Source organism: Stegostoma tigrinum, chromosome 42 (genome assembly GCF_030684315.1).
Source record: "Stegostoma tigrinum isolate sSteTig4 chromosome 42, sSteTig4.hap1, whole genome shotgun sequence".
Lineage (NCBI taxonomy): Eukaryota > Metazoa > Chordata > Chondrichthyes > Orectolobiformes > Stegostomatidae > Stegostoma > Stegostoma tigrinum.
In genome coordinates this window covers 14,563,442-14,577,640 of record NC_081395.1, presented here as the reverse complement: position 1 = coordinate 14,577,640, position 14,199 = coordinate 14,563,442, and the positions used below count along the sequence as shown (strand labels likewise).

The following is a 14,199-nucleotide window of genomic DNA, read 5'->3' as shown; positions in this document are numbered from 1 at the left end:
GAACTGCTTTAGTAACAATGAATATAAAGATTTCCTTGTTAACGTGCATTTTTGCAAATTAAACTTCAAGAACAATTCTAACCCATTTACATTGAATTTATGACTGGGACATGAGCAAGGCTAAAGAGGCCAGCATTCACTGCTGTGAGTTTTTTTTAACAACTGTTCAGTGAGTAGTTAAGGATTGTTAGACAGCAGCTACAAAGAAACAGCAATATGTCCACAAGAGGACAGTTTTTATGACAATGAGTAACTTCATCGTCACTACATCTGAGTTATTTCTCACAAATTAACATATTCAATAAACTCCATTTCACAACCTCCTTTCGTGTCTTAAAACAATGCTCTTTCTCATACTCACTTTTTCCTGATTTAGATTTGTTTTGCTGAGAATCACAGGCACATTTATCAGCAAGAATTCCAAACAAACATCCTGTTAAGATCTGAGAGTGAGTCAATCCACCAGGGCTTGTAAACTATTGGATTTTCAAAGTTTGTCTGTTCTGTCTGTGGGAAAAGATTTCAAACGTCAGTGTGACTGGAAACGCACCAAGATGCATCTACTCAAATGAATGTTGCAGTGAACTGACTGTGGAGACAGCTTTCGCCAGTTACACAGCCTGAATAACATCACGCCATTCACAGTGTGGAGAAACTGTATCGCTGTCCTGGGTATGGGCAATGGGTCAGCTGATCATCCAATATGGAGAGATGTGGAGCAGAAATGCACCATAGAAATCCCGGAAAAATGCAGACTGTGGGAAGTGATTTAAACATTTATATCTGCGAAAACTCATCGCAGTCACACTGGGGACAGGCTGCACACCTGCTCTGTTTATGGAGGGGGATTCACTTGAACATTTGACCTTCTGAAACCTGAATGCACTCACACTGAGGAGAAGCTATTCATTTGTCCTGAGTGTAGGAAGGGATTCAATAACTCATCCAACCTGCAAAAACACCAGCAAATTCACTCTGGGGTGAGGCCATTCATCTGCCCTGAGTGTGGGAAAAGATTCATTCAGTCATGTAATTTGTTGAAACATCAGAGAATTCATACTGGAGAAGGCATTCCCCTGCTCTGAATGTGGCAAGGTATTCTCTCGGTTAACCCTCCTTAAAAGTACACCAATTGGTTCACACCGACGACAGACCTTTCAAAGTCTCAGACTGAGAAGAGCTTTAAAAGCAGGCATGATGTGTTGACACACCAAAGCATTCACACTGGCCAGAGGCCATTTCCTTGCTCTGAATGTGGGACATGATTTGTCCATTCAAGAAACCTTCTGAGACACCAGGGCATACACTCTGGTGAGAAGTTGTTTACCTGCTCTCTCTGGAAAAGGATCTACTCAGTCATTTCACTTACTCAGACACCTGCGAATTTACAAGTGACTGCAGGGCAGGTGTCCATTGCTGTTGTTTGAAACAAAACTTTTCCTCACCTCAACTCTGCATCCCTTTCCCAAAACCTTTACTCTAGCAACCCTTGTCCTCGGACCATCACAGAATGGAAACAATGTTTCACAGCTCTACCTCACCTAAAAGCTGTCAAAATCTCGTACACAAACATTGTGACTAGAACTGGACTCTAGTTCTGTTTTAAGGAGAGCTCTTTAAAACATCAGCATCGTTTCCCTGATTTTTCTCCTCAATTGCTTGATTTATGGAGTCCAAGGTTCCCTATGTTTGCTCACTGCTCTCCCAACGTGCCCTGTCGTCTGCATAATGCCCCTCTCTCTCAGCCAAATGCTCTGGTTTCAGGTCCCACCTGCTATGGAGCTGTTAGATGTTTGATTTTTTTTTTCTTATTTATTAATTAATTTTTGGACCATGTCCATTGGGCTCTTCCTGCTGAAGATAATGACTTCCAGCTCAGTTAAAGTGACTGCTATTCTCTGACTGACTTTGTCTTAAATGCACTGTATCAAGTCTTGATATCCAGTTCTCCAGGGTGGGATCAATCTCCAATCACATCAATCACCATTTAGTGCCCATGGGGGATTGATCCAGCCCTCTGGTGGTTTGAGAGATTGATTATGTCGGGGATTGTGTGCACACACAAACACACACTTACACAGGAACTGTTTTTCTCTGCTGAGAATGTTGTGATGTTTCTTCAGGCTGTCCAAACCGGTTCAAATTCTTTCCACAGTCAGTGCCCTGGAACACACTGGTTTAGTGTGTTTCTCAATGCTCTTCCAGTGAAGGTCATACTTGAAATCTTCTCCTACTGACAAACATTTGTCCTACCTCATTCAATGGCCAATAATATGAAGATTGTGACAAGCTGTGTCTCATCTTGACAAAGGCTTGAGTTAGGATTCCTGGCTACCAATCCTCCCTTAAAGTAACTAAAACCAAAAGTACTGTGGATGCTGTAAATCAGAAACAAACAGAAATTGCTGGTAAAGGTCAGCAGGTCTGGTAGCATCTGTGGAGAAAAATCAGAGTTAACATTTTGGGTCAAGTGACCTTTCCTCAGAACTAAGGCCTCCTGATCTTTTGAACAATTTCTGTTTTCGCTCCCCTTGTAAAATCCAGTGAAGAGGTATCACTTACAAAAGGTATCATTAAGTGTGAGATAGGAATTCAGGAAACAGAATTCAATCATTCTTTAACTGTCCTGCTCCTGGCTCCAGTGGAAAACTGGGGGATTGATCGCATGTATACATACACACAAAACCAGACACACTCCTATACACAGACAGGGAAACACAGACACACACGTTTCCCTCTAGGACAAAGTGTGTCCTCTTGCCAACAGAGATGGTCACAGTGACACACAGGCCGAGAAAGAGAAAGAGAGAGAGAGAGAAAGAAAGAGACAGATATTCGCAAACACATCCATACAGACGTAATGTCCTTGGTATATTGTCAGGGTTGATCTGTCTAATAAACTTGGATTCATTTGTACAATACATCTGTGTAATCACTGTTCATTTGTCAAATAGATGGATTTATTTATTTGTGGAATTTGCAGAAACTTATTAAAAAGAAACTCGCTGACTTGTTCATTTCAGGCCCACTTACACTTTGTGTTGATGTGTATGAAAATCCTTGTTCCCTTGTGGAATAAGTCTGTGCTGTGGCTGCTGTCTGTTTAAAACTGCAGCTTTGTTTCTGTATGGATTTTAAGTCTGGAGCCAGTATGTGTGAGGTAAGGAGGTGGCCAGCCAGAGGCATCCGGACTAAATAATTAAGGTGCTGCTTTCTCTCCCACCTCCCTCCAATCTCATAAAGCTGCCTCTGAGTGCTCCATACTTGAGGGCGGTGTGCCTCAGGTAGAGGAAGTTGGGAGCTGACTGGATGAGCTGGGCTTTGAGTGACTGACCCGAAAGTATTTAATAGGTCCTGGCAACTATTGTTCCTTTTGCCATGTGGACAGAGCAGGAGGTGAGTATCTGGGGCAACACAATGTTGGATACAAAGTGAAAGCTCTCTTTACACTGTCCCCATCATCCACTCCCTTGGACAGGTAAAATGTTGCATTTGATACAAATACACAAATTCATCCCTGAACTCTTGATTGTGATACCATAGGGTCAATACTCTCAACGAGAATGGAACCACTCCGCAAATTCAACACCAAGCTCTTTGTATGATTTTTCTCTGTCCTGTTCCGTTTCTCTGTCAAATGCCTGGTCTTTAACATCCTCATGAACTGATCTTAATCCATGTGCCATTTCCTGCTCCCAAACACAGCATCTGATTCCAATGTGCTGAGAGAGTCAGGAACCTCTGTGTCATGGGGGTGGTGAGTCTTGACCCTGATTCAGCTGTGTGATTGTCCTCTGTTATTTGATGTTCAAGGATTGTTTGGAGTTTTAATATTTGACAATCCTAATATTAATTTTTCATTCCGTGTCCTTAACTGTGTGTATCTGTGCACCACCAGGGCACTATATTATTGGGTCATGTACTCCTTTACTCACTAAGTTATTAAACATTATTGTGTGGATCCTTGCAGACAAATCACAAAAAGCTAATATGAGGAAGTCTTGCTGTGGTTGTAGAGGGGTCATAGTCACCTTGAACCAAGTCAAAAAGGCTAATCGATGAATGTGGCAATTTATAAATATTCCAGAGAGAGGAGTGAGAAACTGACAGACACATTCACTGACCAAAGGACATACAGCAACACAAGGATATTTGGATTTTCAACAGGCTTTAGTGCAGGTCAGTCTTTGATTTAAAAATGGAATGTTTTCTTGCTGAAAATAGTTATTGAGGTAAATTGTGAAGGAGACTTAAAGGGTATTCAAATCGAGCGATATGAATATGGTCAATGAGTGGATAAAACATTGTTCGATGTAGTACAAAGTGGACAGCATGATGTTTGTCGGGAAGAATTAAAAGGAGAGATGTTACAGGACTCTGAGGTACAGAGGGATCTGAATCACAGTTCGTCTGCAGGGTTGGAAATTAATTAGGAAGACAAAGGCATTGTTTTTGTTTCTCATTCATTCATGGGATAACAGCATCACTGGCTGGGCCAGCATTCATCTCCCATTCCTTTCAGCTCTTGAGAAGGTGGTAGGGAGCTGCTTTATTGAACTGCTGCATTCCATAAAAAAAATACTTTTGCATAAAAGAAATGTAGCAGAAATTTAACTGCAGCTTTCTCTTTTCCTGCTCTCAGTTTAACATTCAACCAATTTCTACTGAGTTAGAGATTGAAATCTCATTGATCTCAGCAAGTTAGTAAACAGCAAAGCATATTGGGGAGTGAGTTACAGTCTGAAATCTAATCGAGCAGATTGGGGTTGTTTTATACACAGAATAACATACTAAAGTGTCAGTTATAGCATGAAATAAAATCAAAGGGTTTGAGGCTGTTTATGTACAGAATCATAGATACCCAGGAGTGAGTTACAGTCTGGAATCTAATCAAGGCAGTTGGGGTGGTTTATATATAGAGTAGCAGATACCCAAGGGCGAGTTACAGACTGGAATCTAATTAAGGCATTCGGTGTGGTTTATATATAGAAGAATAGATGCCTAAGTCTGTGAAAGTCTCCTTGAAGCCTCCCTGCATGCTCCTCACAGCATGGTGTCATCAGCAAATTTGGAAATATTACAGTTGGTCCCCATATCCAAATCACATATAATGATGGTGAACAGCCAGGGCTTAAGCACTGATCATTGTGGTACTCCAGTAACATCCTGCCATCCTGAGAATGGCGCTCTATTCTGTGCTTTCCAACTGTTAATCAATTCTCAATCCACACTGGGATATTTCTCCCCAATCTCGTGCAATCTCATTTTATTTACCAACCTTCTGTGTGACACCTGATCAAAAGCCATATTTACTAGGTCTCCTTAATCTATGCTCCACCCAACAACCTCAAAATCTTCATATTTCAGCCATGATTTGGCTTTCATAAATCCATGTGGACTCTGCTCAGTTCTACCATTTGTTTTAAAAAATCTAGTAACCACATTTTTCATTATAGATCGTTACTGTTACTGATGTCGAACTAACAGGTCTGTAGTTCTTTATTCTCTCTCTCATTTGCCATGTTGAAACAGTGGGGTTCCATTTGTTACTTCGACTCCACAGGAATCCTTACAGAGACTACAAAATTTGAAAGATAACTGCCAATGTATCCACCATCTCTCTATCTTCTCAACACTTTAAGATGAAGCCCATCTGGTCTACAGGATTTATCAAACTTCAGTTCAGTTAATTTTACAACTACCATCTCTTTACTGTTAATTGCTTTTTTTTTGTCCCCCCACTTTCACAAATTGGTCTCCTTATATATCAGCGACATTGAATCTTCTTCCATGAAGACACTGCAAAGCCACTGTCTAGTTTATCTGCCAATTCCATGTTTTGTAATATAAATTCTCTTGTCCCAACCTATAACAAACTCAAATCTACCCCTGCTAATCTTTTACTTTCATTTATCTAATGAAGCTTTTGCAATTTCCTTGCCAGATGGATTTAAATTTTTTTTCCGTTTTTTAATCAGTGTCTTGTTGCTCCTTTGCTGGATTCTAAATTCCTTCAAAACCTCAAGCTTTTCACTAATTCTGGTGTCCTAATGTTTTAATTTCATTAACTATATACATGGTGGCACAGTACCTCGGTGGTTAGCACTGTGCCTGATAACGCTAGGAACTTGGGTTTGATTCCAGCCTTGGGTGACTCTGTGGGTTTCCTGTGGTTGCTCCAGTTTCCTCCCACAGTCCAAAGATGTGCAGGTTAGGTGGATGGCCATGGGAAATGCAGGGTTACAGGGGACTGGCTGTTTGGAGGGTCCATGTGTACTCGATAGGCTGAATGGCCTGTTCCCATATTATAGGGATTCTATTCTCCGCTGCAGACTTCCACAATTGTACATCTCTGTCCTGTGTAAGAGAAGGTGGCCCTACCACAGTTAACAAAGGAAATCAGGGCTCATATTAATGCCAAAGAGGAGGCATATAAATTGGCCAGAAAAAGCCCAAACCTAAGGACTGGGAGAAATTTAAAATTCAGAAGCGGAAAATAGAAAATGAAAGTAGGCTTATGGATAACATAAAAACTGACCACAAAAGCTTCTACATGTATGTGAAGAGAAAAAGGCTGGTGAAGGCAAATGTAGGTTCTTTACAGTTAGAATCAGGAGAATTTATAATAGACAACAGAGATGGCAGATCAGTTGAACTGATACTTTGAAGCTGTCTTCATCAAGGAGGACACAAACAACCTTTAGGAAATGCTAGGGGGCCAAGAGCCAAGTATGAAGGAGGAACTAAAGGAAATCCATTGTAAACAACTGGTATTAGGGAAAGTGATGGTTTTAAAACCTGATAAGTCCCAAAAGCCTGATGGTTTGCAACCCAGAATACTTAAGGATGTGGCCTAGAAATAGCAGGCATATTGGTGATCATTTTCCAGCTTTCAATAGACACTGGAAGAGTTCCGATGGACTGAAGGGTAGCTAATGTAACACCACTTTTTTAAAAAGGAGGGACAGTAAATGGGGAATTATAGGCTGGTTAGCCTGACATTGGTGGTGGGGAAATGAAATAATCAAGTGTTTGGAAAACGGTGACAGAATTGGTCTTAGTCAGCATGGACTCACGAAAGGAAAATCATGCGTGACAAATCTTCTGGAATTTTTTGAGGATGTGACCAGTAGAGTGGACAAGGGTGAATCAGTATACGTTGTGTATGTAGACTTTCAAAAGGCTTTTGACGAGGTTCCATACACAAGATTAGTGAGGAAAATTCAGGCTCGTGGTATCAGAGGTAATGTGTTGACACTGGATAGAGAATTGGTTGATAGACAGGAAGCAGAAAGTTAGAATAAACAGATCCTTTCCAGAGTGACAAGACAGTTGCGGTGGTGCAGGGCTCAGTGCTGCAATCTCAGCTGTTCACAATATACATTAATGATTTGAACAAAGGAACTGAATGCAATTTATCTCCAAGTTTGCAGATGACCCTAAGCTGCATGGCAGCATGTGCTGTGAGGTGGATGCTAACAGGCTGCAGGGTGACTTGGACAGGCTGGCTGACTGGGCAAATACTTGGCAAATGCAATATAATGTGGATAAATGTGAGGCTATTCACTTTGGTTGCAAAAAGAGGAAGGCAGATTCTTATTTGAATGGTGGCAGTTTAGGAAATGGTGAGGTGCAACAAGACTTGGGCGTCACAGTGGAACAGTTGGTGAAGGTGGGCATGCTGGTGAAGCAGGCACTGAGAAAAGCTAATGGCATGCTGGCCTTCATAGTGAGAGGAATAGGCATGTTTTGCTGCAGTTATACAGAGCTTTGGTGAGGCCACATCTTGAGTAGTGTGTGCAGTTTAGGTCTCCTCATCTGAGGAAGGACATTCTTGTCCAGTGAAGGTTCACCAGACTGATTTCTGGGATGGCTGGACTGACAGTTGAAGAAAGACTGGATTGACTGTTCTTGTATTCACTTGAATTTAGAAGAATTGGGGAGGGGAGGCAGAATCTCATAGAAATATGTAAAATTCTAATGGGACTGGACAGGCTAGATGGGGGAAGAATGTTCCCGATGTTGAAGTCTAGAAATTGGGGTCATAGTCTCAGAATAAGGGATAAGCCATTCAGGACTGATGAGGAAGAATTTCTTCACTCAGAGTTGTGAACCTGTGGAATTCTGTCCCACAGAGAGCTGTTGGGGTTGGTTCATTAGGTATATTCAAGAGTGAGCTGGGTGTGGCTTTTACAACAAAAGGAATCAAAGGGTATGGAAGAAAGGGGGAATTGTATACTGAGATTGTATGATCAGCTATGATCGTACTGAATGGTGGTGCAGGTCTGAAGGGCCGAATGGCCCACTCCTGCACCTATTTCTATGTTTCTGTATTTTCTACCATATGGAGTTTGTTCAAATTAACCATGGCCGACTACCTTCAAACCATTTTTGCATTTCTCAATCTACCACGGCAACTTGCACCCAGTGCCTTCCTCATTTCATTCCTTCAGATTTAAGACCTTTGTTTCAGACTGAACTTTAACACATTTAAGCTTCATGCAAAATGGTCACTTTGTCCTGAAAGGCTGCTTTACAGCAAAGTTATTAATAAAGTGTTTTTTTTTCCCCACAACAACACATTAAACTCGAAATAGCCCAAAATCTAGTTTAGTCAATAATGCAGTGCCTCAGAAACGCATTTCATCCATATTAGGAATTCAAACTCCATAGCATTAGTGATGATTTGATTAATACCGTGCCACCGTGGGCAGCACGGTGGCTCAGCGCTTAGCACTGTAGCCTCACAGCGCCAGGGACCCAGGTTCGATTCCAGCCTCAGGCAACTGTCTGTGTGGAGTTTGCACATTCTCCCTGTGTCTTCGTGGGTTTCCTCTGGGTGCTCCAGTTTCCTCCCACAGTCCAAAGATGTGCAGGCTAGGTGGATCGGCCGTGCTAAATTGCCCGTAGTGTTCAGGGGTGTGTGGATGATAGGGTTAGGTCTGGGTGGGATGCTTCAAGGGCAGTGTGGATTTGTTGGGCCGAAAGGCCTGTTTCCACACCGTAGGTAATCTAATCTAAAATTACCATAGACAAAAAGATAGAACTCCTTCGATGCTGCCACATCTGCTGAGTTTTCCCACAGTTTCTTTTTTTTGTCTCTTAAAATTACCATGACAGTCTGGTGGCTGATAAGCAACTCCCAATAATCATTTTGCTGTCCCTTGCTGCTTCTTAGCTCCACCAAAATTGATTTTACATTTTGATCCTTCAGGTAGGATCCTTTCTTAGTGATGTACTAATCTCATCCTTATAAAGTTGTCCACACGACCTCTTCCTTTAAGTTTATCTCTTCTAAATGCCAAATATCCCCAGATGTTCAGTGCCTGATCCTCTTAACCTTGTATTTATGCTTTTCATAATTACAATTAAACGATACTCATTTACCTCAATTTGCACATTTAAATCGCCAATCTTTTGAGACTGCCATGTGGATTCAGAGAGAGTCATAACTTTAAAGTCTGTCATCTGATGCTGCTTGGTCTTTGGCTGCTTTGCCTACATTTCAGACTTCTATTTTTGCTTTCTACTTTTCTATTTCCGGTTGTGCTGAGCTTCATTTGAATCTGAGATACTTCCCAGGTTCCCACTCTGAACATCTACAACAGCTTTAGCAAATCACCCCTGGAGGATGCCAGCCCATGTCCTGTTCAGATGCAACATGCCCATCTTAAAAAGATCCCACCTACTCCAGAACTGGTCCTGCAAATTTGCAAGTTCATTATTTCAATGATCACTGATTCTCACAGTAGCAATGGGTCTAGATCACCACAATATGGTGCCACAGCACAGATGGCTGTGACTCACAATGTCAGCTAAGTACATGGTCACTACATTACTATCTATATGGAAGTTGCATATGGTCTTTGCAAAAAGGAAATAAATTTTTTCTGGTGTCACTGGAAAAATTACTCAACACTTGTTGTAGCAGTTCACCCAATTACTTGGCTGTCTTATTTGATGCAGAACGGGTCAGAAATAGAACAGAACATAACATAACATAAACGGGAAAACACTTAATGGGAAAACTGCCTTGGGCAGCCCATACATATGCAGATGCAGTAAACTATGAGGACAAAGTGAGATACCAACCTGTATATGCCAACCTATATGGAGCAACCTCTGTTCTTTAGGGAAAGAAAGAGCATGCACTGCACCTGTACCAACTCAACAGAATCAGTGACAGCCATTGTCTAGTTCATTCAAAGGGCATTGCCTTGACCAATCAGCGTCAGTCTGTCTGATGCAAAATCAAAACAAAGCCTGGCAGTTAAATGTCAATCAATCATTGTTAACTGGTGTATTCTTTGTAGCAATGCCTTCACTTGAAAACCAATCAGCAGTCTCTTCTCCATTAAATTTACATTCTTGGGAAATCTCCTGATGAGCGTAAAAGAAAAACATTCACCAAGATCTGGCTCTTTGCAGCAATACTCAGGTACTGTACGACCATAACTGTTTGTGAACAACTTTTAGCTGACTGATTTCAGTGATTAAAAGCTATTATTGGGTTGGAGTCAATTTACATCAACAGAAACTGGCATCATGAACAGGGCTCCCCCTGGATGGAATTAATAGCAAAATTCAAAGTGTCATTAATGATGAAATCACTGATGGCTCAGCATGTTGGATGACAGAGTGAAACCCTTCCTACATAATTAGCTGAATGACCTCTCATGAATGCATATTTGCTGGTTCATATTGTGTTGAGATGATCATCAGAACACAGTCTCGCAGTAAGAGCACTTTACCAGTCTCTCATCAGTGTGAACATGTGGATAAGATATCAGTGACCCAGAATTTTTGTAGCTTCCCACGCTCTGTGCATTTAAATCATCTGTTGTAAGTGTGAACTCACTGCAGTACAAGCATCCTGAATGACTGAGTAAACCCTCTCCCACAGTCAGAGTAAGCAAGATCCTTCTTCCCAGAGTGCATTCCCTGGTATCTCTGTGGGTTGGATAGCTGGGTGAACTGCTTCCCACATAAAGATCAAGTGATTCATCTCTCCCTGGTGTGAGTTTGCTGGTGCCTGGTGAGTTCATATAAACGCTTGAATCCAGACCCACAGAGGGAGCATCTGAATGGTCTCTCATCACTGTGAACGTGCTGGTGCGTGCGCAAGTTGGATGAATCAGTGAATCCTTTCCCACACTTAGAGCAGGTGAATGGTCGTTCTGCTGTGTGAATTCGCCGGTGTATCAGCAGACCAGATGACTGAGTGAATCCCTTCCCACACTCTGGGCAGGTGAATGGTCTCTCCTGAGTGTGAATCCGCTGGTGTCTGGTGAGGTCAGATAAACGCCTGAACCTTGTCCCGCAGTGGGAGCACCTGAACGGTCTCTCATCAGTGTGAACACGTTGATGGGACATCAGGTTGGACGAATCACTGAATCCCTTCCCACATTGAGAGCAGATGAATGGTCGCTCACAAGTATGAACTCGCTGGTGTATCTGCAAGTTGGAAGAATTAGTGAACCCCTTCCCACAATCTGAGCAGGTGAATGGTCTCTCCCCACTATGAAGTCGCTGGTGTATCCGCAGGTTGGAAGAATTAGTGAATCCTTTCCCACATTCTGAGCAGGTGAACAGACTCTCCCCAGTATGAACCGGCTTGTGTTTCAGCAAGTCTGACGAATTAGTGAATCCCTTCCCACAGACCAAGCAGGTGAATGGTCTGTCCCCACTGTGAACTCGTTGGTGTATCTGCAGGCCCGATGACTGAGTGAATGACTTTCCACACTGAGAACAGGTGAATGGCCTCTCTCCAGTGTGAATTCGTTGGTGTGTCTGCAGATCAGAAGAATTTGTAAATCCTTTCCCACATTCAGGACAAGTGAATGGTCTCTCTCCAGTGTGACTGCGTCGATGAGTTTCCAGCTCAGATGGGAATCTGAATCCCTTTCCACAGTCCTGGCATTTCCAGGGTTTCTCCTTGTTGTGACTCCATTTGTGTCTTGACAGTCCAGATGATCGGCTGAAGCCTCGCCCACACACACAACACGTGTACGGTTTCTCCGCGCTTTGAATGGGTTTGTTTTGTTTCATGTTCAAAATTCAATGATATCTTCTGTCCGATCCTGCTGTGACTTTTCATTCAAATTTCCTGATTCCAAATTAATCCTTCTAACATCCTGTAAAATTTATTTAAAGCAGAAAAAAGTAACAGAGAGAACCCGCAAAAACATGTTTGGACATCTGCCTGCGTGTCTCCTGATGTGGCTCAGTGTCAAATCTCACTTTCTCACAGTCCTGTCAATCATCTTGGACATTGTATAGCAGTTTTCATATAACAAATACAATTTGATGTTGTTGATTTGAACGTACATCAGTTTTTCTTCATCACTGCTAGGTGGATAATCTGTAACTCCTCACCTGACACTAATCTGGGACCACCTTCATCACACAGACTGCAGGGGTTCAAAAAGATAAAATATCATCTTCTCCACAGCTGACTGGACATTGTACAGGAAAGGGCTGGGGAGCGGAGTGAGCTGATCTACACTTACAGAGAGCCAGCACCAGCAAGATAGCCTAAATTACCTCCTTCTGTAATCAATAATTCTGACTCAATTTTAAAAAGCACTCATGCTGGAAGCTTCTGCATCTAACACTCACCCTGTTGTAGAGCAGCTTATCATTGGTGTACTTGTGCTTTAACTCAGTGCTGTGACAAATGTCTGCAACAAAATAATAACAAAATAGTGCAGCAGCTGGAAATCTGCAGGAAAAATAACAGAACATGATGGAATAACTCAATAGGTCAGGCAGTATCTGCAGTGAGAGAAAGAAAATGAAAGTTTTAGGGCGTTCAGAATGAAATCAGGAAATAAAAGCAAAGCAGAAGTTGATGCTAATTGTGATCTGAGAAGCAGAAAAAGGGAGGGGAGCTGTGATAGTCACAGGTTCTGTGGATGGGCATCGGTGGAAAACTCATTGAGTTCAGCAGTAGTTAGAATAAAATAACAAACATGGCTATCTAAAATTCTTCACCATCAACCCAGGAAAGGAATTCAGAAGAGACAAACAACATAGAACATAGAACAGTACAGCACAGAACAGGCCCTTCAGCCCACAATGTTGTGCCGACCATTGATCCTCATGTATGCACCCTCAAATTTCTGTGACCATATACATGTCCAGCAGTCTCTTAAATGACCCCAATGACCTTGCTTCCACAACTGCTGCTGGCAACGCATTCCATGCTCTCACAACTCGCTGCGTAAAGAACCTGCCTCTGACATCCCCTCTATACTTTCCACCAACCAGCTTAAAACTATGACCCCTCGTTCTAGCCATTTCTGCCCTGGGAAATAGTCTCTGGCTATCAACTCTATCTATGCCTCTCATTATCTTGTATACCTCAATTAGGTCCCCTCTCCTCCTCCTTTTCTCCAATGAAAAGAGACCGAGCTCAGTCAACCTCTCTTCATAAGATAAGCCCTCCAGTCCAGGCAGCATCCTGGTAAACCTCCTCTGAACCCTCTCCAAAGCATCCACATCTTTCCTATAATAGGGCGCCCAGAACTGGACATTGTTTGAGTTTGCTGTGTGGAAATGTTCTCCTCCTAATCCCCTGTAAATGGAGTTTCTCAAACCAACCTCTGTCAGTCCAGGAGAGATACCACAACATTGTGGGCCAGAACCTTTCGTCAGGATAGGAAAGCACAGAAATAAATAGAGTGGAGCCGGGGGGAGGGTAGTTCAGATGGAGATAGGTGGATGCAGGTCTCTCCTTCTCAGCTACCCTGCCCGCAGTGCCATCCACATCTCTGTTTATTTTTGGGCTCCCCTCCCCAGTTCTGATGAAGGGTTTCCGTCCTAAAAATTGACTTTCCTGCTCCCTGGTTGCTTTCTGATCTGCTGTACTTTCCAGCTCTACATTTATTGACTGTAGCTTACAGCAGCTGCAGTCTTCGCCGTCTCCAACCTACAACAGCGTCCCGGTCAGAATCTCCGCGCATGCGCCCTGCAAAGATGACCGCCGTTATCCCAAGCCCCAACGATTCTGTCTCGGGGACTAGAAAGGCCGAGAGCTTTCAAGTCCCACACTTGCAAACAATGAGTGATAGCTTCTAGTCTGCGAGCCTGCCGCACAAACACTATATTTCCAAATCCTCCCCCTTAACCGGCCGGACGCCTGGGAGGTTTCCCGCCGCCATCAACTCACCTCCCGTCAATCCAAGAACCATCAATCCC

At 42.7% G+C, this 14,199-nt stretch overlaps 1 protein-coding gene across 6 annotated transcripts in view; it reads right to left on the bottom strand.

Annotated features, from left to right (window-relative positions):
- Window positions 1-14,199, bottom strand: part of LOC125449332 (zinc finger protein 239-like) — an 18,452-nt gene extending 4,253 nt beyond the window's left edge. Inside the window, exons 1-3 of one of the 6 annotated variants that reach the window (XR_009443118.1) lie at window positions 14,171-14,198; window positions 10,093-12,134; window positions 362-507 (exon numbers count right to left, since the gene is read on the bottom strand). Coding sequence is in view for 1 of the 6 variants with exons in the window: in XM_059641530.1 (XP_059497513.1) it covers window positions 11,002-12,048 (1,047 nt within the window). In the remaining 5 variants the exon portion in view is untranslated. Of the gene's footprint in view, window positions 1-361; window positions 6,343-9,164; window positions 12,135-14,170 lie in introns of those variants that run through there. The other 5 variants (XR_007246888.2, XR_009443119.1, XR_007246887.2 and 2 more) reach the window with 5 other exon arrangements.